Genomic DNA, 17,690 nt, shown 5'->3' on the forward strand with positions numbered 1-17,690 from the left:
GCTGGCATCTGGTACATAGAAGTCAAGGATGCTGCTAAACATCCTACAATGCACAATCACAAATAAAGGATTATTCAGCCCAAAGCAGCAGTCGTACAGAGACTGAGAAACCTCGATATAGGCATATGTAAATATTTTTTGTATGTGAACTGAGCAAAACACTGAAGAACGATTATGAAACTACTTAACTGGTCTAGATGAACATACATAATTTTAAAAACCTATTGAAGTCTTTTAAGACTACAAAGCTTTCAGACTTGCCTGCTGGTGTGGATGTGCTGGACGGGGCTGTGCTGGCTGCCCGCTGATGCTGGGTGTTGCGGACGGCCCACTGCATGGACCGGGGAGCTTGCGCAGCACCATTGGCATGGGAGCTGTTTGTGGTTCTCTCTAATGGCTCATCAAGCATAAAGGTCTCCTGTTCTATGTCGTCACTCTGACTACTGCTGCTATCAGAATCACTTGAGTCATTTGACTGCGAATCATCTTCAGAAAAGAAGGCAGGAACACTGCTCGCACCTAAATTTTTTGTTTTTAAAACCGAAACCATTGTCAGTTGGTTGATATTTAAAACTACGGTGTACTCCCTCATTCAGGAAAATAAACATATATTAAACAGAAAGCCAGGCTATAGTCAATAGTCCACAAAACCCATCATTAAAATAGTTTAATTACAAAACAGCTCTTCTAAATGAACCTTAAAATTTATCCATTATTTAAAAAGCAGAAAAGAAAAAAAGCCATTAAAATATCTTCCTAACATCCACAGGGAAAAAGGATTAAATTATTAAAAAAAAAAAAAAAGACTTAGCCACCCTTGTGCAAATCGTAACGAGTACAGTTTAACCAATTCATGCTGAATATACGCTTAGCCTTAGCATAAGCAAGAAAGCCGGATCCAAGTAAGGTAACATACCTGCTTCTGAGCCGGCAGTTGCTGCAGTGACAACACTTCTACGCCCACTGGCATTATCCTGGTTGCTATGGTTACTTTCACTGTCACTTTCTGTTTCAGCTGCTGCTAACAAGTCTAGCTCCATGTCACTCCCTAGGAAATAGATTTAAATAAGAGGGGGGGGGGGAGTACAAACTCATTGTGGAACAAAGGGTGCAATAAGCCAGAATATCATAAGGTAACAGGAGGGCAGAAAGGGCAGAAAGGAGGGATTACTACTACAATAAGCATAACTGCCTGCTTCGCAGGAGAAAAATGACTAGGCACATTATGGTACTCAGCAGACTATTAGACTCCAATTCAAAATTCGTTCTGCACAGCCTGAGGTAAAAAGGGTTGGGCAGGGGAACCTCCACCAGTGGGCAGAGCTCTGGGCTAGGTCCACTGCCCTATTCTCATGTTTTACATACAGGGATTCCAAAAGGGGACGAAAGCTAAAAAGATTTATCTAGAATTTCACAGTATATACATGTCAAAACATGTAAAACTGTAAATTTTAAATGTGCAGTTTATTGTATGTCAGTTATACCTCAATAAAGGTGACCTCCAGAAAGTCTATCTGATGCTACTAGTAAGAACAGTTACGATGACTAGGTAGCAAAAAGGCCAAAATGATTGTTAGTGAAAAAAGGCACAAAAATTACACATATAATATCTAAGACATGTATGGGAATGGGGCAACACAGGGGAGGACTGAAAGTAAAAATGCAAACTATTAGCGTCTGGGTGGGATTATGGGTCATTTTTTTTTTCCTTTTCTCTAATTTGTAAATGTTTCCTAATGTGGTTATGATTAGTTTACCTTCTAAAAAGGCTTTTAGGAAAAGAAAAAGCCAAAAACCTTTATGTCAAAACCAAAAGGTAAAGGAGGAAGAAGATAGATTATTTTATATATAAATATATATAAGCATATACGTGTATATTTGTATGTGTCTATGTGTACAGCTGCTTCCTAAAATTTTTAAACAGATGCTACAGAATCCCTAGGCTGAAAACATGCTGAACATTATGTTCACTATACATCAAATGGGGCTTTTCTCTGTATTATATTAATATCCTTAAAGATACCTGATTTATTCATACTGAATAATTTCTCAAATAACCTGCATACCGTCTTCATCATGCTCATCGTGTTGTCCCTCTGCCTCAGCATTTTCTTCCCCATGTTCTTCCTGTTCATCATGATGATCCTCTTCTCCAGCCACACCCTCCACCACCTCAACCTAAATCCAGAATCTTATTTGTAGACAATCAAAGTACACAATAAACCCGTATCTCTACCAGTATCCCTCCGCAGCAGTCAGTAACTACAATACAAAGATCCCTAACTACAGAGAATTTTAACACTGAGGAGTTTGAATCACTGGCTAGTGACAACTTGCTCTCAAAAATTATATCAACATATCTTAAAGTTTGTAGCTATTATCCATATACAGAACCTTAAAATTAGAAGTATAACAATTGTGTAGAGACTGTTTTTTAAACTTCCAGTTATAAAATTTACCTAATGAAGACGCAGTATCCTCTCTGCCTTCAAATACATTGCCCAAAACTACTAAAACTTTTTTTTTAAACACTGAGGCTATCTTCTCCATTAACCCTGAGTAAAAACAAGCTTATGTTTCAGTTTTGTATTATCCACTAAATCGAGGATTATTAAAGTATTTTTAACAGGTACAACCACAAATAAGAAGATGTAACAAAAGTCTAAAACCTGGAAGCAAATATATATATGGCAGTAAGCTACGACTACTAAAACTCCTTCCCTCCCAGAAGAGCCTCTCGTCTACCACAATGAAGACGATTACAACCACCTCCTCCACGTCCGCTGAAACAATGTCATCCTGTTCTTCATCTCTGCCCCGAACAGGCTGCGACTGGCTGATGCGCCTCTGCTGGGGGTTCCGGATGATGTAGGACGACTGAGACTGACTGGAGCTGCGGAGAAACAGGAGCTTCTGAGGGCGCTGCTGCCACGCCTCTGCCACACAGCACACTTTTAGGTTTCTCAGTGTCACTCAGTGTGACCCACTTGCTAGGATGCTATTTTAAATCTGACCTAAAACTTCTTGGAAACCAACAATAATTAATCTATAGTGTATCAGAAAATACAAAGCCCAAAGAAATTAATTTTACCACAGACACTTATTTAACTTAGAAATCTCAGAACTGTTTTTACTTTTCAGTAAGTCATTAGTGAAAAAATTTGTTAATGCACATCCTTTTATGAGTCCTTCCCATTGAAATGCTCTACGGGAAGTATTTCTCCCTCTCCGCTGCTTTCAATGCGAACGGTCCTCAACTTGCAAAGCTTCCACCTTCGGCATCCCTCCATCAACAAAGCATGGCAGTAAGTGTGCTTATTACAAAGTGATCTACTTTTAAGAGACCTGACATGACGTACTTTGTATCAGCTTATTAACCACTGACTTGTGTGTAGAGGAAAAACGTCAGTTCGAAAGTATTAATTTGAAAACAGAATCCTAACAGAAAAGGTGGATGGCCAAATAGTTCCACTTCCCTAAAAATCTGCCTTGCAAACAGCCAAGAAAGGACAGGTGCGTCCCTTATAAAAGGAAGGGAGAATGAGAGAATGCAGCTTAAAATGCAGGTCAGAGATCAAAAGACGGTTGTTAAAACAACCCTGTGACCTACTATTATCCTTTATTTACAGATTAAGAAACACAGTCTAAGAGAGGTTAAAGTTAAAGGACCTTTAAACGTGTTTACATGGTAGCGTTCTTTCCTCACCTCAGCGGCTCTTAGAAATGAGAAACCAGTTACACATGAAGAGTCAACTGAGACACTCTGCCTTCCAACACACAAGCAGCCTCAATATGGTGTTTAGTACTAGAAATTTCAGTAACTCGTTCTTCACAGAGATAGTAAATTACAAAGCATCTGAGAATGCTAAAAGAAAATCCTGAAAAGATGAAAAGGGTATTTCCAACCTAAGATTTCAACATTTCCAATATTAAAAAAGTCAACATTGGTGAAGCCACAAGTACTTAGTATTTCTTTAAAAAAAAAAAAATCCTGGAACATCCATAAGATCTATCATCCCCTCAGAGGAGTCATACACTAAGTATGTATGATACTAATTCCCAAAATACATTACAACTCCCCAATCAGAAATGGAGCTTCTGTTTTCTTCATACCACGATTCAACTTTTTTCCCACTAGACTTCATGGTACAACCACAGTCCTGAAACCCAGTCTAACAGGAGGCGTTAAAATACTTCTAAGTTTTGGGAACTTCTAGTTCCGGCAATTTGCCAAACTGCAGAGAAATCCCTCTTGGAGTAGATTACCTAAATATGCTAGATAAAATAGTAAAAAAAAAAACAAAGCACAACTATCCTGGTGATAAAGGGAAACAATCCTATCATTAAGCTTAAGAGCAGTGGTGCCACCATTTACACCAAAGGCATCTGTTCATGTCTCTTAGGCTAGAAGGGTTTCAAGGAGCCACAGATTTCACAGGAGACAGTCTACAATGTAAGCAAAATAGGAAGTTATATCATAGAAATTTCCTCTTCTGTCCCCCTCACATACATAAAGCCAAACATAAATCAGACTGATTTCAAGTGACCTGCCTATAACCAGCCATGGCTGGATGGGGACAGGAAAAACGTCTTTTCAAAGAACTTCTAATTACAAACCTGCACTCATGACAGTTTCAGACTACAATTTGTGCTGTGAGGTAGGGTGGGCTTCAGTGATGATTCATCCAGTGCCTCAACACTATCAATAAGCACCAAACAGGGGTGCCTAAGTGGCTCAGTCAGTTAAGTGTCTACCTTCAGCTCAGGTCATGATCCCAGGGTCCTAGGACGGAGCCCTGAGGTGGGCTCCCTGCTCAGTGGGTAGTCTGCTTCTCCCTCTCCCACTCCCCCTGCTCATGCTCTCTCTCTCTCTCAAATAAATAAAATCTTTAAAAAAGGCACCAAAAAGGAGTATCTCCTCCCTACTCTGCCATCTAATATTCAGGAGTATAGGAAGAAGGAAAAAAAATCTGTCCAGAATTATCTTTAAGTATCTAAACTTTAATAGTTACTAAACTTTGGACAAGTTACCTAACCTCTCTGAGCCTCAGATTTCTCATTTTTTAAAATTAGGATGATTGTGGTTATGAGAGTTACTGGGTAGCTTAAGACAGGTAATACATTTACAATGCTTAAAGTTCCTAGTTCGTAATAAAATTTCAGCTAACGGTTTTTGTACGAGGCATGGAGATAGAGGAAAAGGTTTATTAATAAGGACATTAAGAGTTTTAAAGAGGTGAAGGGCAGCAACAGAAAAAGCAAAAATACTAAACTTAAAACTTTATGCTCAGTGGAGTGATATATGCCATCTACCCCATCCAAACACAAGGGAAATCACAGAGACTAGTCAAGTGTATACTTTTTATTTAAGACATGCTTGGAACACTGATCAAAATACACCCTTACAAGAAGGAGTGATTGTACTGTATTATAATGAAAGATTTCCACATTATATCAACAGTTGTAGAAAACATTACACTATTATCTCTCTCGATTATCAAATCAGATCTCCTTCTGGCAAGACTTTCGACTCAACAATCAATCAAGGCGAATGGAGTGAAGAGGAGAGCTGAAGAGTGCACAATAAAAAAAAGAGCCTAAGAAGCAGTTGGCAAGGGGACACAAAGTCTTGATACTTAGTAAGAACAGGCTCATCGGCACTGTTTAAAGATGAGATCACTCCAAAGTCTGTTCAGCAGATAAAAAAAACATTTATGTTCTGGAACAAAACCAAGGAGAGGGTACAAAGAATTCACAAAGTAATACCACTTAAGTAACTAGAGGGCTCCTCACAGGGTTATCAGGATCAGGAGCATCATATGGAGCCCAAGTAGATTTTGCTAACAGAATCACTGGATAATGAAGTATATTTAGCGAGTCTGAAAATACATAGTTTGATGTGTAACCATTTTCAGCAAATCCTGGAAGTATATCAGTGACAAGGCTACTGCAGGAAGGCTTTGGCAGACAAACCTGGATTTAGATTCCAGGGTATCCTAGGAGACCTAACAATAAAGGGAAAGCTGGGACACACACCAGCACATGGGATACGGGGAGAACACAGTGAGAGAGCAGATACTCAACTCGGTAACCCACATGAAACCCAGAGATGAAAGTCTTGGGAACTGTGTCAAATACTAATGCAGGACTTCCTTACTAACACAGTGATGTTTTCCAGGAAAAGAAGAGAGTCTTTAAATCCCAAAGATCTTTATCAAACATCATTATACTTACACACAGTGACAAAATCAGACTTGAGAAAACCAAAGATACAAATACTTGCTAAAGATCACTATAGCCCTGCAACTCAAGAGTGGCCCCTAAACCAACACCACTGGAACAACCTGAGAGTTTGTAAGGAATCAGAACCTCAAGGCCCACCCACACCTTCAAAATCAGCCTCTGCATTTTAATAAGACCACCAAGTGATTTGCATGCATATTTAATTTTGAGAAGCACTGTGCTAAACGACACCAGAACATTTTAGTTTCTAAACATTCTGACTCAACAAGCTTACAGTCTAGTTACAAATGGAAAAGATGAATGAGATTTAAGAATAATCTTATACCTAGAACCAGTTAGTTACTGAGTTGTTTTAGGCCTATCTTAGATATATGGTTGTTGTAGAGAATATTTTTAAATTCCAGCATTCTGGTTATTTATACTGTACAAGAACAAGCTGCCCCCTAGCCCGAGCCTTTGGACACAGAGAAAGTTATAGGTCTTTTCATTCCTTAAGTTGGCCTTATAGCAGGCTTTATTTAAAGTAAGAAAAGACAGGAAGTAATGATGCCTACAGAAGTCTGAACTTTCTTACCAGATTACTTTATTGGCATAATAAAAGCAGCGTTTTTCCAAACCAAAAATAAAACCCACAACTATGTATCTCTTATCTTAGATGTGTAGACACAATGTATAATTTTTAAAGTGCTCTCACAGGTTCCAAACACAATAAAATCTCTACCACTTATTGCATAAATGATCATGGACACCACCTGAGTGCTTATGCAAAGGTTTAGTAAGCCAAACATGGTATTTCCAGAGAAAGAATTAATCAGAATCTGTTACCAGGTAGAAATTTACCTGCTAGACTGATCAGATGAAGGTCGTGGTGGCAGTGGTTCCACGGAAAACAATTCTTCACTGCCCTGCATGGCATCTATGCTAGTACTAGCCAAAGTAAAAGGTGCAGTAGGGCGAGCGATCCCCATTCTGACAGGAACAATCAGCGACTCTGCTACATTGCATAATTCTTCTACAGCATAAGGTAGTAGTGCTTGGAATACACGCTTGCATTTTCCAATTGGCTGTGGGATAAAGTTGCTAGAGCAAAAGGAAAACCCAGGAATCTTTTATGTATTTTTTCATATATACAATGTTATCATTATCACAAAAAAATGTGTGTAAAAGGATACAAAAGCCCAAATCAAGAAGGAGATCTTACTTTTTCTTTTTGGATGAAGCCATTTCCACACTAAGAATGACAAAAACTCTTGCCACTGAACGCAAAAACCTCATTGTTACAGCAATAGCTTCTTCTCTACGTCCAGGTGTGTATTTGTTTTGGAGTTCTTTCACTAGTGTACCTAGTAGAGTATCTAAAAGCTTTAAAAAAATGGTAATCACTCTATTAATGTTGAGACAGCTCTTAAGATGTTTAGATAAATATTTATAAAGTAAAAAGTTCTAACACTTGTTCAATATTAACATTTCATAAGAATCTCAAAATAAATTTAACCAAAATATTTCTAATGTCAGTGACTAATTTATGCCACATGCTTACCATGTCTTTGACCTACACTGGGTCTCAAATGTTTGATTTCCCTTTTTAGTCTTATAGTTTTCTATGTATATCAATATTTAGAAGAAAAATAAAATCAAAGAAAGAATATATTTAACTCACTATAGGGTACATACTGAAAAAGCAAAGTAGATTCAAATATTTATATTAATAAATTCAAAATCCCATCCCTCTCGTTACTTTCTCGTCTCATTTCTATGCATGGTCTATCATATACATATTAATTACAGAGAACATCCAATTTCACGTTATTTGGGTTTTTTTTTTTTTTTAGTGTTCCTTAAAATAACCTTTATTTCTAAATGGCTACACTACATTTCAACAAGTGGCTGGGTTGTAACTTGATTCAATAATCCACTACTAGTGGATCCATCAAGTATTTCATCTTTTAATTTATTATTCTGTGACATGATTTTCTTTCTCATATCAAAATTTATTTACGGTAAGTTCTGAGGGCACTGATATTTTTATGGCTCGTGATATTACTGACAAGTTGTTTTCTAAAAGAATACCAAATGCAATGCCACCCCATCAGTGTCTGAAGTTGTTCTTTTTACCATAACCTCACCAGCACTAGGTTTTATGGTTTATATTCTTTTCTCATTTCACAGCAAAAAGGAGTACTTAAAAAAAATTTGCACTGCATTACTATTAATTTTGAACACTGTTCCATATATTTGTATACTATTGTCTTTTTACCACATTTCTGAATTTTTGTTTAGAATGAAAGAAGTTTCTGTTGTTAACGGAGTCATTTAAATCACCCCCAAAATTCCATGCCCCTTAGTGTACTGTTTAATTAAAGCTCATCAGTACTTAGGAGTTTGGGTCAATAAAATTATGGGAAACTAAGTCAGAAAACATTCTTTTCATGTACTTGTATATAAACATCGAAAGAACTTACCAAAATATCTGCTGTACACTTGACTATAAGGCAATGAGTGAAACAGTCCAGCCGAATGGTGCCACTTTGCTGATTGAGGTAAACTTGCTCTTCTGGCAAAAGATGGCCTATCCTACTGCTGGCACTGAGACTTGAGGGGGAAGGAAAGACAATGCACTGTAGTCACCTATATTAACACGGGAAATACATAAATTTAAAACATTTTTAACGAATACATACGGGTCTTTATTCTCCTGTGACCCAAACATAATCATAGATTTCAAAGCATTCCAATCCTGTAGAACACGCTCCAATGCAAGCTGGGCAAACCTTGGGGGCTCTAAATCATGATCAGGCATATCTGAATCTAAAAAGAAAGAGAACTAGTGAGTAAGAAATAAATATAATGCTTTTCGTATGCGTCTTAATTGTCAGACTCACCCACCTTCAGGATTGGCTGTTTTTCGGTTACGATCCTCCCTGATCCGAGGAGGTCTGTACTGGCAGTGCTCTACCGTCTGCCTTGCAACTGTCTGCACTAAAAACAGTAAGAGGTGCTCTCCCCTGCAAAATGGAACATCGTCGTGAGCAGGGAGATGTGGAGGGCTACTTAGATGGGCTGTGCTATTTCAATTTATGTCCTAAAAAAATCCCACTTGCCTGCTGTTCGGCAGAGTGACCAGATTAGTAGCAGTGAGCAGGCGATAAAGGAGATCAAGACGAGCAGATTTCTGTCCAGCAATTAGAGTTTTACATTTACATTTTTCCCAACAATCACAATAGGCTGTTGGTGACGTCCGTTTGAGTCTAGAAAGAATTCATACACAAGTATAAAAACTGAAATTAAAAAAAAAAAAACACAAAGATCTCTATTGAAATTACAGAAGTATAACTTAGTGACACCAGACAGAACCCTTGTTAGTTTTTAAGTGCAAAGTGTAATTCTTAAAGCATACTTAATTAGAAGGATTACCTAGTGGCATGAAGTGGATAAAGCAACTCTCATGAGAAGAGGGATCTTGTAATGACTTGGGTATAGTCACCCCCTTTGGAATGTCTTCCTTAATTCCCCATAGCCCCCATTCAGTGTAGGTGGTCCTTCTATGGGCATCTAATAAACCCTAAAACCCTTAGGGGCAGGTGTTTCTTGCTTGTGTCCTCTCAAAGGACCCTGTTAGGACAAAGACTCTCTTGTCCACCACTACCCGAGCATCTAGTGTGTGAAAGCACCTAGTAAGCAATCAATGAATAAACAGATTATCACTTTTTAGCACAATAAACAGTTTAAAATAAGGAAAACAAACATATTAGCCCAAGTTCTTTTAATAAAAATCATAAATAACTACCAATGCAATATCTATAAACATTTTCTACTTGTCCTATATAATTTATTTCAAAGCAAAAAAGATGGTTTTTTTACAAACCAATTCTCTGTTAACCATAACATCTACACATCTGTAGCACAGTTATAGCTGGTGTCCCTGCTGAGACTCAGGCGCTGCAGATGTTCATGCTGGAGAATTTCACTGCTTCCTAAGTCTGTGAAAATTAACAAACTAGCCGTGGTAACTACTGCTGGATGAAAGGTTATTACATTCACTTTAAGGAGTAAATAAACATACACCATGATTCACTTAATACCTGCAGTGATCTCCTGCTAGCAAACCCTACTACAGGGGCCTGAGACTTTGGCTGGAGGATACAGACAAAAGCAAATGAAAAACATTTCAAAGTACATTCTAAATCAACAACCCTATTTTAATACATAAAGTAGCTTAAAGAGAACAACTTGACAAAACCTCATGCTTCCTTAATTAAGAAACAGAACATTATATTGTTAAAGATTATTTTAACACAGCAGTATGAGTCTAAGCAATTTGTAATATTAAAGAAAACTAGAATTGTACTCACTTGCAATCATGACCTTTATGACAAACCCTTGCACATTCTGTACAACAACAGAGTGACTCCAGCAAGCCACAAGTTCGACACTCAAAAATATCCTAAAATTTGAAGGATTTATTTTTTTAAAGAAGAATATATGTACATATCATCATAATCATTTCTGGTATTTTCTGAAACAAGTCAATCACAACAAAAACAGAGCAAAACTAATGTGCTCTGTAAACAAAGAGTAATAAACGGGTACAGTGAATACGCATTTTATAATATTATAAGTGGACATCAAATATTACCGGTAGGGCAAAAATAACTCATCATCCCCCCAAAAAGGTATTATAGTTATAAAGTCTATATCAAGAGCCATGGATCAGGTTATACTAAAGATTTCTAATTTTTGAGGTATCTCCTAATTTAACGATCACTTCCTTTGCCTCACTTATTTAGGAATTAAATAAAAATTAATTTTCTTTAGAGAATTTTATAACTTAGAATAAAAGGAAATACTAGAGTTAGAACTCCAGGGCTAAGAACTATAATGCAGTGATGGTGAAAGGAGAAAAGGAAAAGAACACCTGAAGACAGCATAAACACAGGGCAGTAAAAAACAGCTTACCTGGTTAATGTGCCTCATGCTCCAGTCCATGTAAAACTGCAGGGTGTCATTACAACATAACACATATAAGGGTGAGTCGTCAGGGTTGGTACCTGATGGGCAAACCATTCCCATAAATACATCTTCCTCTTTTTCACTTGAGGATACTTCAGCTAAAAAGATTAAGAGCACAGTAGTTCAGGTATCACGAAAGGCCTTAATCACAGCCATCTACTACTTTACTCAAATGCAAAAGCTCTGACATTTACACAGTATAAATAAAAAACTACTATATATTAATTTTAAAAATTGATATACAAGTCAATGTGCAAGAAATTCAGTCAATTCCCGTACAAAGAAAAAGCAAAGTGTAATTATATAACCACATGACAATAATACACCACATATCAGCTGAATACATAGCTCTGTTATTAAAGTATTAGCTCTATTTAGCAAATTATAATCACAAAAACTTTATAGCCAGTATTGTAAACTATGTTAGTCTTTCATTGACTGATTGATTGATTTTAACCATGTTTAGTTTTTTAAAGGCTGGACAGCAGGAAATGATATTCCTTACTGCATTCTATTAAGCAGGAATTACAAGTCAGAAGGAAGAACAGTAAGGCACGTGGCCTATTATTTCTATAAAATTTTATCACTACCACCAATTAACCACTGACAGGTTCTATCAGTAATCCATCTTTATTTTCAAAATATTAGTCACTACATTATCCACTATGCAATTTTTTTTTTAATTTAAAAAATTATACCAGCTTTTTTGGTGGAAAGCTAGAAGACACAATACTTGGAAAAAATGCAAACATGAATTTTACACACACACATGCACAAAAGAATAAATTGATAGTTTCTACTCAATTATATCATTTCAAGACACAGAAATAAGGTTTGAATAATATTATATATGTAGAAGAGAATCTATTCAAATTAAAAAATAAGCAACTCTTTTAGGACCTGAAATAAATTACCTTTTGCAATTTTCTGGGCTGTTTCTAAGATGGTAATTGCAGCAGGATAAGCTCGGCCCACTTACAGCTGACATAAATGGGGTCATCCCTCTTGCATCCCTAAAATGAGAAAAATTATGCATAAAAATATTAATCAGGGGCGCCTAGGTGGCTCAATTGGTTAAGCATCTGCCTTCGGCTAAGGTCATGATCCCAGGGTCCTGGGATCGAGCCCCACATCGGGCTCCCTGCTCAGCGGGGAGCCTGCTTCTCCCTCTCCCTCTGCTGCTCCCCCTGCTTGTGTTCTCTCTCTCAATCACTCTCTCTCAAATAAATAAAATCTTGAAAAAAAAATTATTTTCCTCCTTGATAAAAGAAATGGATGTTCATGATGAAACAAAATAGTAGTTCTGCTGTATTAAATAATAATGTCCTACCAGTCAAAGAAAATCACTGGTGGTATTTTCTAGTTTCCTACTATCTCATTTAAGAAAGAAAGCCACCTCTCTAAGAATCCTTGTCTCTCTCAACCATGCTCTCCTTTCTTGGCCTTAGTGACACTAAAGAATAGGTCATCAAGGGCTCTAGAGTCAAACTAATATTTTCTAGATGTGGGGATAGTAATAGCCTCTATCTCATACAACTATGATGAGGATTAAATCACTTATTACTTAAAAGCTTTTAACACAATGCTTAGCAAATAAAATGTATTCAATAAATGTTACTTGTTATTATTATGTATTTTCTCTTAAAAATGTACTTTCAATATTCTTCCCTGAATTTCTATTCCCTCCTGGATCCCACATTTCCCAAAATTTAGTCCTCAACCACCTGTGCTTCCCTCTCTGATCCACCAAAGCAAGTACCCCTTCTATGACGCTAACACAGTTACCAACACCTGCACTTGCTTACTTGGTAAGTCTACGTAGGATTTCCCGGTGATACCTCACAGTCAACATGTCTAACAACTAAAATCCCCTTTCTCCCCAAACCTGCTCTCTACCTGACTTACATCAGCCAACAGCATCACTGTTTCTAGGAACTAAGATAAAAATTTGGATTCTTCATGAAGTCTTCCCTTCTAAATCAATTTTTTGCTCTTGCACCTAATCCTTTCTTTTCCATTTTCCAGCTCGGTTTATTGTAACACACATACAATAGGTGGACGTGAAACCAAAGCCTCAACTCGTCTCTACCCTTGCCTATTTAATCGTTTTTTATGCAACCATCACATTATTATTCTTATAAACCCACTTTGATAGTATTAGTCTAACCAAAGCCATTATTGTGAGGGTTCAAGCCCAAAGAATAGAGAACAAAGTGGTGGCTTTAACCTAGTTTTTCACATTCACTGGCGACTGCTCTCCTCTTGTATCTTCCGCTTTTAACCAGGTGCATCACGGTTTCCTCCAGTATTTATACCTCTCCATTTCTATGTTGTTGCTCACTCTTCTCCCTACCTATTCCCCAAGCTTCATACGGTATACCTCTCTGCTCAGATAAAAATGAGCTGGTTGAGAATGAAATCCTCTGCATCTTTACTAACCAGGATAATTTTACCAAAATTTACTTTCTTTAGCTTACATTATGAAAGCAAAATCCAACCACCCAAACCTGGGACTGGAGGGAGGTGGGGGGGGGATCCTTAAATTGGAAATAATCAATTAATTCTCCTATATTAGAAATATAAAAAGGAAACAAAGGACCAGTGTGAGAATTCCTACACTTACCACCTAAAACGAAAAAGAACTTTGCCTTTCCTCTAATTTGTTTCAAAGCTGTCATCAATAATACAAGCTTATTAATAGAACAGCATATTGACTGTTTTCCCAGATAGTTTATGTATTTTCTCAGATAAAGGGCTGGGGGAGAGCAACTGCTGTTGAGGGCACTAAAAAGGACTAGCGAACTAGAAAGGCACTGTAGAAATGCAAAATGGGTTAAAAAGAGCAAGGGGGGGGGGCCTGGGTGGCTCAGTGGGTTAAGCATCTGACTTCGGCTCAGGTCATGATCTCGGAGTTCTGGGATCAAGCCCCGTGTAGGGCTCCGTGCTCAGTGCGGGGGACCCTGCTTGCCCCTTTACCTCTCCCTCTGCGCCCCCCCCCCAATTCGTGCACACTCACTCTAATTAAAAAAAACTTTTAAGACAGTGTATTTATTTGTCAGAGAGAGAGAGAGAGAGAATACACGAAGGGTGGGAGGCAGAGGGAGAGGGAGAGAAGCAGACTCCCCGCTGAGCAGGGAGCCCGATGCGGGGCTTGATCCCAGGACCCTGGGATCATGACCTGAGCTGAAGGCAGACACTTAACCGACTAAGCCACCTAGGCGTCCCTCTAATAAAAGAAAAGAAAACAAAACAAAACAAAGAGAAGAAAAGAGAAAGAAAGAAAAAGAAAGAAAAGGAAAGAATAAAAGGAAGGAAGGAAGGAAAGAAAACATACAATAAATTTTTAGATAACACCAAATGACAGGAAATGATACAAAATAATATCCTTAAAAACACAATAGAAACTAAAATGGTGAGAAAATAAAAAGAGAAAAAAACTGTATTTGTATATATATCATTTTTATCTATGCCTCAAACCACTAATAAATTAGTAAGCTGCTTCTGGAGTAATAATTTATTTCCAATTCAGTGACTTATTTTACTAGTGGGGCAGCCTTCATTAAAGTAATCAAAAGTTCATACATTGGATCATTATGGCCTAAGGCCAATAAGCCTTAGAACAAAAATTCCCTTGCCCTCAATAATAAAAAACTCAAAACACCTTCCTGTTCTTAAACAGGAAGAGGTAGCATAAGAGTGGTGGCTGTGAGTCTCAGTTCTGGAATCAAGAGACAGACTACAGCGGAAATTCCAGCAGTGCCACACACTAGCTTCGTGACCCTGGGCAGGTTAATTAACCTCTGAGACCATTACTTCAAATAGAAAATGGAACTAATATTACCTATTCCACGCTGCTATTGCTAGAAGTAGAAGAGTTAATACAAGTAGAGTTTGGCACAGGTAAGAGCTAACTTTTATAAAAATGCTTATTATTATGAGTTTGTAAAGGAACATAAACAATCAGGCTGAAAGCAGAGCTATAATCTGTCCATGGCTAATGAGCATTTGCCACACAACACTTACCAAAAACTCTGCATAATCTCATTATTATTTTGCAAGCCAAAAAAGATGTCCAAAGAAACCATCAGAATCATCCACAGAGTTTTAGAATACAGATTCCAGGCCAACCCCTCAAGACCTACTCAGTCATACTTCTAGTGCAAAGCTTGGGGATGAATCTGTGTCATTTTTAAAGTTCTCCAGGTGACAGTGATAGAATTTATGAATTCACATTTGAGAATAACTATACTGTGATCTTTTAAACATATATATATATATATCTCTCTCCTAATCAAGCTCCATAAAATTGGTTTGTATTCATTTAGTGTACATTGAATTATACTAAGAAAGGCCTTTCATTGAAGAGAGCTTGGTTAATTACAGAGGGAATACAATGCTAGATCCTGATCAATTATTTTAAATTCACATTAGGTAACTGTTGTCCATACATTGCAAGATCAACTTAAATAGTAAAAGGAGCTAAGCTAAATCTTTGTATCAAAAGTATATTAAACTTCTTACTTGGCAGAGAGGAGTTCTCGTAAATAGGGCTGCAATACAACACTGTCGCATAACAATTTTAATATAAAATGAGCATTGGCCTTTCGATCCTTGGATTCTACTACAGATGGCTCTGTGGAAGGACCTGTAATTAAGCAGATCCATTTGGTGACAAGAGTAAACAAGACAGAGTAAAAGAATATTCTGGAGTAACATACCAAGTATCTATTAAATAAGCACCGAAAAAATATTCTACTATCAGTAATAAATTAATAACTTCATTATAGAGAATTTAAACACATTAACACATTTTACAACTCCCAATTGAGGAAATGTATGTTCATACATATCACAATCTCACTGACATAATGGAAGATCTAATTCAGAGAATTAGATGTTTTTCAAGGCAAGGAAGTCTCCTTGAGAGAAGTGTGGATCTGCAGAAACCCAAATGCCTAGGCAGATAAAATAGTACAGATTCTCACCTGGAATGGTGGAGGTGCTTGGTCCTTGACCAGTGCCAGTCGCGGCTGTGGTAAGAGATCCCACAGCAGGGGCCAGGATAAAATCAATGTCACCATCTTTCAGTAAACAGAACAGCAGGATGTACATCATTACAGGCAACATGTCCCTAACATGTTCTCTTAACTGGCCTTAAGGCTTTTCTCTGCAAGCCAAACATCAAACTGGACAGAGATTTAAGTGGAAATTTGTTTCCCAAACTATAAGAGAAGGAATCCACTAGACCAATTACTGATTTCTTGTGGTGTATTAATAATTAGCTTCTTGCCAGTATGGAAATATCTATGTCAATGAAAGAGCTTCTAGACTTTTAATTTTTAAGTTATATACCCCCCTAAACCAAATCTCTACAACTAAATTAGTTACAGTTTGCTCCTTATGCTACTTTTAAATACTTCAGATTTCTAAATAACCCATTAAAATGTTCAATTTCCTTTCTTTTAGGACCTTGTTTTTTTTGTTAAACACTAAATAAAATAACAGATCTTACCAGGGTCCATCGCAGGAGGGTCAGGAACCCAACTAGGGGGGGCTATGGGGGGTGAAACTGGATCCTGGTGGTCACTGGATGAAGCCCCAGCTTCATGTCTACCCAAACCAGCTGCTCTCAACGAACGTCTCATCATTTCCCGTAATCTCAAACTAGAAGAACATGGACAAAATTAGAGCTCACTACCATGGCTAAATGTGATGAAAAGGTGTACAGAACTTCTCATCAGAGATCAAAGTTTGTTCTATAAGCAAATACTCCAGGCAAGGGAAGTGAAGTACAAATGCCAATTCTGGAATCACAGAGTAAAGTCAGTGAGGGATAGAAATGAAACTGGGGGCACCCAGTTCAGCACTAAAACCACTATATTAAGCTCCCACACAAACTTAAGCACAGGGAACAAAACTTGCAGTAAAGATTAGAAAATAATCTTTCATACAGTTAAGGTAAATGAACAGCTGAACATTAAGACAAAATAAATCTGTCCCCTGTTTATAATCAGTAAGAATTAAGTTTAATAATAGACATCAGCAAACATACTGATTAGCACAAAACCAATATTGTTAACTCACTAAATAAAATCCCTTTGCTGTGATCTCAAAAGCAATTGAAGTAATGTCCACACAATGAGTAATTTTAAAACAAAGACCAATTTAGATTTATTTTTTTAGTATCAAAAAAAAATTTTTTTTTAACAGTACAACTTGCATCCCAAGGAAATTAAAGAAACTGGAGCTTATAAAATGTGTTGTTAGATTAATGTCTGGGCGTGATTTTTTTTTCTCCTGCTACACAAGAAAAAAAAAATACTGCACAGGTGTGCACATCACTAAAAAGAAAAGGAAATAATCATAAACACAGGCCTTGTTAGGGGAACTGGTGACCCCCTGTATAAAATCTATACCTCTGAACAAAAGCTTACAAA

The 17,690-nt window shown here is 37.3% G+C and overlaps 1 protein-coding gene across 1 annotated transcript in view; it reads right to left on the bottom strand.

Annotated features, from left to right (window-relative positions):
• UBR5 (ubiquitin protein ligase E3 component n-recognin 5) overlaps positions 1 to 17,690 on the bottom strand; it is a 132,420-nt gene that overhangs the window by 27,788 nt on the left and 86,942 nt on the right. The window contains 17 exon segments of the mRNA XM_035727246.1: positions 262 to 519; positions 917 to 1,048; positions 2,067 to 2,178; positions 2,770 to 2,893; positions 7,084 to 7,323; positions 7,445 to 7,605; positions 8,706 to 8,835; positions 8,925 to 9,051; positions 9,130 to 9,248; positions 9,345 to 9,491; positions 10,596 to 10,687; positions 11,200 to 11,351; positions 12,168 to 12,225; positions 12,227 to 12,266; positions 15,775 to 15,898; positions 16,239 to 16,334; positions 16,766 to 16,917. Coding sequence (XP_035583139.1) covers positions 262 to 519; positions 917 to 1,048; positions 2,067 to 2,178; positions 2,770 to 2,893; positions 7,084 to 7,323; positions 7,445 to 7,605; positions 8,706 to 8,835; positions 8,925 to 9,051; positions 9,130 to 9,248; positions 9,345 to 9,491; positions 10,596 to 10,687; positions 11,200 to 11,351; positions 12,168 to 12,225; positions 12,227 to 12,266; positions 15,775 to 15,898; positions 16,239 to 16,334; positions 16,766 to 16,917 — 2,264 coding nt within the window.

The sequence above is a fragment of the Zalophus californianus genome, chromosome 4 (genome assembly GCF_009762305.2).
Source record: "Zalophus californianus isolate mZalCal1 chromosome 4, mZalCal1.pri.v2, whole genome shotgun sequence".
In the NCBI taxonomy this organism is placed as follows: Eukaryota; Metazoa; Chordata; class Mammalia; order Carnivora; family Otariidae; genus Zalophus; species Zalophus californianus.